The sequence below is a fragment of the Rhipicephalus sanguineus genome, chromosome 2 (genome assembly GCF_013339695.2).
Source record: "Rhipicephalus sanguineus isolate Rsan-2018 chromosome 2, BIME_Rsan_1.4, whole genome shotgun sequence".
NCBI lineage: Eukaryota > Metazoa > Arthropoda > Arachnida > Ixodida > Ixodidae > Rhipicephalus > Rhipicephalus sanguineus.
In genome coordinates, this window is record NC_051177.1 from 27,869,569 (window position 1) to 27,878,526 (window position 8,958).

The 8,958-nt window shown below is 45.3% G+C and overlaps 1 protein-coding gene across 1 annotated transcript; it reads left to right on the top strand.

Moving 5' to 3' along the window:
* The first annotated feature begins 847 nt into the window (after nt 1-847).
* LOC125757065 (amiloride-sensitive sodium channel subunit beta-2-like) lies at nt 848-7,031 on the top strand. The gene is made up of 5 exons (XM_049412164.1): nt 848-953; nt 1,567-1,727; nt 5,074-5,178; nt 5,956-6,082; nt 7,006-7,031. Exons 1-5 carry the CDS (start codon nt 854-856, stop codon nt 7,029-7,031), a joined length of 519 nt encoding a protein of 172 aa, XP_049268121.1. The 5' UTR covers nt 848-853.
* Nucleotides 7,032-8,958: the final 1,927 nt, after the last annotated feature.

Below are 8,958 nucleotides of genomic sequence, written 5' to 3' on the forward strand. Positions count from 1 at the left end.
GCAAATGGAAAACTGACGCTTTTGTTTAACTGTTCGGGGTTACTAACTATGCTTGTTAGTCAATTAGTGAGCGCTTCGTTATATCCGGTGGATAAACTTGAACGTATATTGATTTTTAGTACCTTGTCGTACAACAAGGTGCATGAGTATTTTGTTGGTTTCGGTTCTGGTGCATAAACGTTCCTGGCAGGGGCGCAGCCATTTTGCTGCGTATATCTTTGCTTGCGTATATCTACAAGCAATTTTGCTTGCGTATATCTACACGCACACATACAAACGCACGCACGAACATACATAAAGTATGGTTGAACCCCCCCCCCCCCCCGAAAAAAATTTCTGGCTACGCCCCTGGTTCCTGGGCGGCTTTCCCGGCAAATTTTTATTTAGACCATGCAAAATGTCATGTCACTTGTCAGTGTCATGTCACTTGTCAGAAAAACGCTGCACTCTCGCATTGAAAATAATGTTGCGCAATAAAAATGTTTATAAAAATGCATTGTGTATGGTCGATAGACCTCTCTTCAACCAATTCACATCCCATTTCACCCACTGACGACATGCTACTCTAGATGTGGCTGTACCCCCTTTCTTTACACGTCAGAAGCGGACGTATGTGTGCGCGTACGCAAGTAGTAACGTTTACTAACACGCCACCTAGGCAGGTAGTACCGTTTACTACCTCTGATATTTACGACCTCGTGTGTACTTCTGAGGTAGTAAAAGGACCGCAATACGTAGTAATGTGGTCATAAAGGTAGTAACGGGTCCCGTTACTACCTTTTCTACTACCTTTTTTTTTAGAGTGTAATGCAAATGCGTACGTTTCTGTGAATTTTCGCTCAGCGTTCTCAGTATGAAGTCGGTGAACCCATACGGAGAATGCGTCTGCGTGGGCTGCTATCCAAACACAGGCACGCAGTACGTCAGAGACATGGATGACGGATGCAGACATGGTGAGAACAGCATTCGTTAAAACGGATAAGTCTAGCAAAACTTCGCAACGAATTTTTCTGCTATCGGTCATTTTTATTGGTGCGAAGTTTTAACAACGAATACAGAGTCCCACTCAAACGAAGCTGTGTTCATGTTTAAAATATGGCCCTTCATCGGGCACCGCGCGCTCGTCGAACAAAACTGGACCTGCCGTTGACTTTTATCACTGATCTTGCCGACATTTTGCTATTATTGTTTTAGTTTTCCTTCTCTTTTTCTTCTCTATCCGTTTTCTAATTGAGGAAAATGTGGTGTAAGAGAACACTGCCACCCTGTGCATCTTCTTATTATGGCTTGAGAAGGGCCGTACACCGGCTGAAACGTCGACGTTTTTGTTGTATGGGGGGCAACAGTGAGCAGTAACCGAGGGGGTAGGAGGAAAGATTAACGTAGTCGATCATTAGCGTAGCCGAAAAATGCCATAGTAGAGCTGCGCTGATGTTCGACTGCGGCCTTTGAAAATGTAGATGTGGTGAGACTAGGCGGCGACTACATACGAAATTTGTCCTTCCAACGTCGGACAGTTTTCTCGCGACGAACCCTTGTAACTCAATTCCCGTGTCCACCATGCAGGACTGAGCCTGGTCTTGGACGTGGAGCTGAACGAATACCTCCCGCTCAGTGTCGAAGCCGGATTCGCCATTATGGTTCACTACCCTTGGCGCGAGATCGACGTCGCCAAGGATGTCACGTTTGTTGCACCCGGCTTCTCTACATACATAACCGTCGACCGTGTAAGTCGCGCACGAACACTTCGCTACGATCACCTTGCTGTATAATAGTCTTTTAGCAAGTTACGGAAATATGGTACGCAAGTACGGTAAGGCAGTACGGTAGCGATCCTCCTTTCCCGCTCGTTGTCCTTTTGCCGGTGAAGGTACCCCAACACCACAAAAGCTTTTTTCAAAAATTACTGTGGGGTTGTCACACCACATTGTTGCCTGTCAGCCTACGCATTGTTAACGAGGAACCTGTCGTTCGGGGGGCGCACTGTCACTGGAACTGGGAGCGGCTTAAGCACTACGAGAAAGGAGGAGGGCTACCGTACTGCCTTACCGTATTTGCGTACCGTATTTCCGTAACTTGCTAAAAGACTAGTGACCACGCGGGCATGCGCGCCACAGCCTCTGTCATCCTTTCTCACAGAGGGCATAGGCAGAGTGTACATATTGTCACGTGGTCGTGACGTCGACGAAGACAACAGTCAGCACGTCCGAGATGAAACTGTTTATTTGGCCGAACTTGTGGCCGAGAAACTGAAAGTCAAACTACAGCAATACACTGATAGCGGCGAACAGAGCGGCGACCGTCGATCAACTGACAAGCGGTCAAGCGCGTCGTCTTTTATACAGGCGCTATCGAACTTTCCAGCAATATCGCTGGTGGCGGCGTTATCTCTAGACAAAGCTGGAACATTCGCGTGCGGGGCGCAATCTTAACAAAACGATCTACTACAGTCGCGAAGCTTCTCGAACACTCCTTCGCGGACAGCGTCGAGCGTTGATAACCGTCCCTGCCGGTCAAACCCGAATACATCAAAACAAGACGAGAAGTGGGCGTGGCAATATACAGAATTACCATGTTGACCTGGTGTTCATTCTTTTTTTAGCCAATACAGATTTTATACAGAAAGAGTTAGTCGTTGTTGCAGACTAATTCTATACGTCGAAGACGACATAGTTAGCCCTTTCAAAAGACCAATTAACAAAATTTTGGCAGTTTACTTTTTAATCATCAACCTAAAGACCTTTGTTTATAGCGAAAAATTGTCAAAAGCGTCACAAGTTATGGCACTCCCAGGCTTCAGGCATAAAAAAAAGAAACAGTCCCTCTATTCATTATCTTGCTTTTAATCATACAAAAACATTGTGTCTAAGTAGTTGTCGAGGACCAAAATTTAAAAATAAGATGGTGCATATCAGACCAATGAGATCGACTACATAAAGTCTGTACGTCTTAAGTTACGCAGACTGCTTTTAAATGCGAAGCATTTCTTAGCGAACCTCTGGCACTTTGAGCGTTTCTATCTACGTATCTATCTATCTATCTATCTATCTAGCCGCCTACGTCTGGGTGCTCTCATGATGGCCTCCTTAACTTGGTGTAGACCAAAATTTGCATGGGAGGGTAAGAGGATTTGACGAATATGATTGGCAGGTCGTGACATGAATAACGTTAAATTCTTGTCGCGTACGTCGTCAAACCCTTTCCACTAGACACGTATGGCACATACCCGTTTACCACGGGCCGCGGTGTACGGGCATGCGCCACAGGTGATCGACAGTTTATATCTACCCAAGAACGGCGAGAACAGACATTGGTAACTTAAATGTTAGGCGTTAAGGAAAACCAACATCGGCAGCGTTGACTCAACGAATGGAAAGAATGAAAATTAGGATCCCAGCAGGAATCGAACCCAAGCATTCTGCGTGGCAATCAGGTATTCTACCACTGAGCCACGTCAGGTCTATAAACTGGTTTGGAAAAACAGCCTACGCAGGCGTAATATCGGTGCAACGTCAATTGTGGTTGTGGTGCTGGCTATGTAATTTTACAAGAAAGCAATAAGCACTACATGATACTGCTACGATGTGTACTCCTACGATACAGGCGTCATATGAAATTAACGTCTGTAGTTCCAGTGGTGACTCCGCTTTTATAGCAGTCTAATAAACATTCGTTTGTATTCCTATGATTCAGCAAGCTATATTGAAGCATTGCTCGACCCCGGAGGAATACATTAACGAATGTTAGGTTACATATGATATCCACATCACCGCACCGTAAACTGCACTTCGTCCACCAGAACGACGCAGTGTCCTCTTCATTTCTTACGAGGCTGAGCGATGGCCTCACGCTAACCGAGAATGATGCCAGATTGATTGACAGCCGCTTTGTAGACTAGGCTACGTAGGCTACATACGCCCAGGTAGTCTACGAATACGACAAACACCATCCACTGATGTTGGTCTATGTAGCACTATCCAGGTCTACCAGCCTCGACGGCCTATACCTCACCAACGCGAAGGGTGACTTCAGATTCCGACATCTCGCCGGTTCTGTCGACAGACAATTTATCGACGAAATGGCCGAGGCATCCACGAATTCCAACAGCTCTACTATACGACATACTTCGCTACACATGGACCCCTCGTCACCACGATCACGACCGGATCCTATAAGAAGTCATGACCAGCTGCTGGTGCTCACTGATCACGGTGATGGTGCCCTTGTTCAAGAACTGTCAAGAACTTCTTGCACACATGCACACGGGTTTGTGAAACATGCATGCGTTCTCGGGACACGTATAACCACTACATATCAACTTACCGCTTCTGGTGTTGGCAATACCCACGTTGCCATCGGCAGCGTTACCCAACCGTAAACAGCTGGTTATGTAACACATATGCGGCTCTTCAACATATATATGTGTGCGTATAAAATTTATACAAACCTTTAGCGTCATTTTGTAACGTGTCGCTCAGTAAAAAAAAGTTACGCCACAGTCACCTACCCGCCGCATGCTTCGCATAACATCGACTCCCACGGTACGTGGGATCTGCCGAATTTTTGGAGGTGTCATTAAATAGCTGAACAATTGCGTTTATTTACGCAAAGCCAGACATTTGTTTCATGTCATGAGTCGCATGAAAATGTGTCACAGCATGCTTGCAAAGAATACAATAAAGTGGCTTTTATGAGCTCATTTTTGCGTGGTTCACTTTTCCGATCCCGATAAGTGCGTAAAAGCTGACTTCTCTGCGTGCTTGCGCTCTATAGCTGTGCCACTCACACACGTTTATTACAGATAGTCTAATGTGCTATCGACAAGCGTCAATCAGCCGAGAATAGGATGGAAACAACGCATGCTTTAGTATAGCTTGGTTTATACTGTACAGCTTATGTGACAGGATAGACGACGCTTTCGAAGTAGGTCTTTTGCTGTGTTCTGTATAGGAAAAATGCCGAATAAGGTTTACCCGATTTGAACTGAAATGAATAATGGGGTTAAGAGGCGCATGCTTTCTTGGAGTGCATTACCGTCACTGTCGGTTGTGTGCACGTTCTGCCGTCGTGCAGGCTGAGTTTCGGAGGCTGGGCCACCCCTATCAAAACCCGTGTCGCGGTCAGTGGCCGCCCGAGATAAGCGAATACGTCGACAGCGAGAAGCACTACACGGCGCATGTGAGTACAAGTGATGAAAAATGGCGAGACGTATACGGGGTTCGCGATCATCCTAATTTACCACATGTGCATGTGAGCAAACCAATGGAAACCGAAGAGGAAACCTATGTTTGACTATGCTGGTAGATTAGTCGTCTCAAACAACAGATATTTTATTTCCAGTGGAATCACGGTCAGTCATGGCCTTTGTGGATTGGGCATTAGGGACCCCCAAGCAACGCGTTGCTCATAAGGACATTCGCAACATAAACGTTGTCGTTTTAGATCGGCGTTTTACGTTCACATTGTCGTTTTTACTTCTATAGAAGCGTAATGCTAAATGCCCATGTACACAGATTAGATGCACGTTAAAGAACCCCAGGTGGTCGAAATTTCCGGAGCCCTCCACTACGGCGTCCCTCATAATCATATAGTAGTTTTGGGACGTTAAACCCCGACAGTTATTATTAGGTTGAAGCGACGGGTCAGCCAAAACCGACATGAGCTTCAAGGAATTGCTCGGACATAATTTTTCCAAGTGACATTTTCTGCAAAGCAGTGGCATGCCAACAATTACGGCACGCGAAGGAACAACGTTGCTTACAGATTGTCGCGTGTCGTTTAATGATTTCTTTCTGGCTGTGAAACGCATATAACAAACAGCTTCAAGTGTACCATTTTACTTCGGAAGTATATATTGACTGCGGTAGTTACTCGGCGAGTACGAATAGGCCAATGCGTTCACGGATATGCTGTGAATACTTTTACGGATATACTGTAAATTTTTTCTATGAACAGGAATGCCGTGACTACTGCTACCAAGTACATATCTTCGAAGCTTGCGGTTGCGTTTCTCCGCATTACATGCGCCCGGGCAGAGGCTCCATTAACGACGCTCCCATCTGTCCAACCGAAAACACTGCTGGTAAGAACCATCAAGTCCGTTATCGTTATTTCGCGTCACATTCGCAGCATTTTGCTCCTGTTCTTGCTGCTGTTTTGTCGTCGCTGATGCTTGCAGTGTCTGCAGTTGCTGACGAATTCGCAATTACCATAATTTAAACCAGATCAAACATGAACATTTCGACCGCAGGCCCGGTCACGTGCGCGCAAGAGGCGGAGATGGAAATCAGTCGCGAAGGCGTCAGCTGCGAATGCTCCCAACCTTGCCTGTGAGTCTCCCGGCGTTGTAAGCGTCAAAGCACCGTTGCTGTAAAGAAATTCCGTAATCACAGAAGGAAAATTATAGAGAAGCAGTATAAGTGCGAAATAATATTATCAATTAAGATATATGAATTTACTGAGCCTACAGCTACCTGTGAAATTGAACAAAAAGCGTAAAATTTTGTCTTTTTTTTCCTGTAATACTTGCCCCTACCTTTCTTTATCAAGTCTACACAAGTATGTATGTCTTCAGGACAGCTTACCTGTCTCCCATAGTACGCATGGAATAGTGCTCTTCTCTAAGTAAACATCTTTGTACTGAGAATAATAATTGAGAGAACGTGCTGTATAGATTTTTTTAAACAGCTGTTGTCTTATTCAAGCATTACGCATAATAGTTCCTTTGAATGTTCCGATTCGTGCATCACTTTTTTATATGAATCAACTTGAGTGTATCAAGAGAAAACAAAACGTCTAGCCTTGTCGCGTCGAAGACTGATTTTCTTTGTATATACAGCTTTATAAAACTGCACTGTATGTTATCTTTGCATACACACAGGGACATCGAGTACTACACTTCAACTAGCACCACTGCTTTGCGCACAGGGAAGGTAAGGCCGCGCTTTTGTACTATCTCCTCCTCTCAGATGAAGTACGATTCGTGCTTTTGGGCTTCAACCGCAGGTGACGAATACCTCAAGCGGCGATGACAGGTATGTGCAGTAGCGAAACTATGTGTCGGCCTCCTGATTTATGTGGAATACGTCTAATGTTCAATGAACATATGTTGCAAATGCTGCGGCTATTGACATTTCTGGCAGACACGAAGCAGTGGTCACTGTTTACCGGCAGTCTCCTCAGACACGCGTCAGAGCAAGGGCCCCTAAAGTGCAGGTAAGAATGACTGAAAAAAAAAAAAACGAAAAAAAGAAGGGTTCCTTATACATTCGCCTAAGACGACTCGAAGGCGAAAGCAATCTTCTTCTTTTTCTCGTGCGATGTATTGATCCTCCTCCGACCCCCACCGAAAGCCTTCTGCACCTAACGTGGCTTTGCAGTCCTGCCTCCAGAATCGAAGGCATTGCCAGCTTTCTGCACCTCGCCTGTTTTTGCACTGCCTCCATGATCGTCCAAACGGCGATGTCATTTTGAACTTGGCTAAAACACGTTGGCGGGCTAGTTGGTTAGCATCCACGAAGAGTGAGTAAGCGCGACTAGACAGGGACGTCTGTTTTCTTTCTTCGTCCCTGTCTAGTCGCACTTACTCAATCTTCATGGATGTCATTTTATGACGTCGTCATGTGATGCCACGTTATGTGACATCGTAGTGACGTCACAATATTTTGACGATCTGTAATGTAATGATGACGTCGTATGGCGACGTCATCACGTAGTGATGATTTATTTGCACCACTCATGTTGGCGCCAAAGCCGACGGTCAATTTTCACGTTTGAAGAGGCATATAAGACAATGTCTGTCTTGTTCATGGCCATTAATCGGTATACAAATTACGATATGAATATAATATGTACCTGATAAATTTTATTGTTCTTGTTTCCATGAACTGTTGAGTATATATATTAACTATTAAAATATTCCATGAACTATTGAGTAAAAGGTGCGTAAGAACACAGATAGATGAGTGCCCTGAATTGCGAGCCTCTATTTGATACGCAGTTCGCCACCGTGCTCAGCCGTGCCGGCGGCCTAATGGGCATGTACCTGGGCGTTTCCATGCTCCTATTACTCAACCTGGCGGATGCCCTGGTGACGGCGCTTATTCAGTGGGTCTCGACGAAGGAGTGGCGCCAACGTTGCACACACTTTCGCCACAAATTCCTGGAGAGAATTAGTCACGAGAGAAAACCCCCGCTGTCAGTCATTTCGTGAATTTTCGAAAGAACAGGAAGTTATTATTTTTTGACCCGCGCAAGCTAAGACCGCGGCGTTCTGTGTCCTGCCCCTGGGACCGTGTTCACGCTGTCGATCTCTTTCAGGGACATCGCTTTCACTTTCAGCGTATATATATTAACTGTAAGGTAACGAACAGAATTTCTTAAGCTCGAAAGTAACAGAGACAGCCAGGTGTTCATGCGTGCAAAAGCTGATGCGCTTGGCTTCAGACTTACTGTAATACTATAGTGCTTAGGAAGTAACTCGGGACTGAGAGAGAGAGAGAGAAAAAACAACTGTGTTTAATGCGGACCCCCGTCCGGGTCCGTTAGGGAGTAAATATAGAGGCACAGTCTTCGTTAACGCATCTCCTTACAGTTTTGCGCATGTGTGCAGCCGATGCCAATCCTCCTGAAAGCTCTCTTTGAAATGGGTTATAAGGCTCCTTTGCTCGTGCAGCCTCTGAAAAGCCACAATCAATCAATCAATCAATCAATCAATCAATCAATCAATCAATCAATCAATCAATCAATCAATCAATCAATCAATCAATCAATCAATCAATCAATCAATCAATGCTTTGTAAAGGTTTTTAAATAAATGTATGACGCTCTATTGCACTTTTATGCCTCTGTTTCGGTCAGCCTGTGTGGTTTGGTCTGTACGATGCGTGCGCTACTGCGGATTCATAAATCTCACCACTTCCCATTGCCAACACTTCCTCTCTCTTAACAGCGGAGCTG

Excerpts from the sequence above, each read along its gene's own strand:
- LOC125757065 (XM_049412164.1), top strand. The coding sequence starts at position 854 with ATGAAGTCGGTGAACCCATACGGAGAATGCGTCTGCGTGGGCTGCTAT. Across the intron at positions 5,179-5,955 it reads AGAAGCACTACACGGCGCAT|GAATGCCGTGACTACTGCTA; the intron begins GTGAGTACAAGT and ends TTCTATGAACAG. Across the intron at positions 6,083-7,005 it reads TCCAACCGAAAACACTGCTG|GTGACGAATACCTCAAGCGG; the intron begins GTAAGAACCATC and ends CTTCAACCGCAG.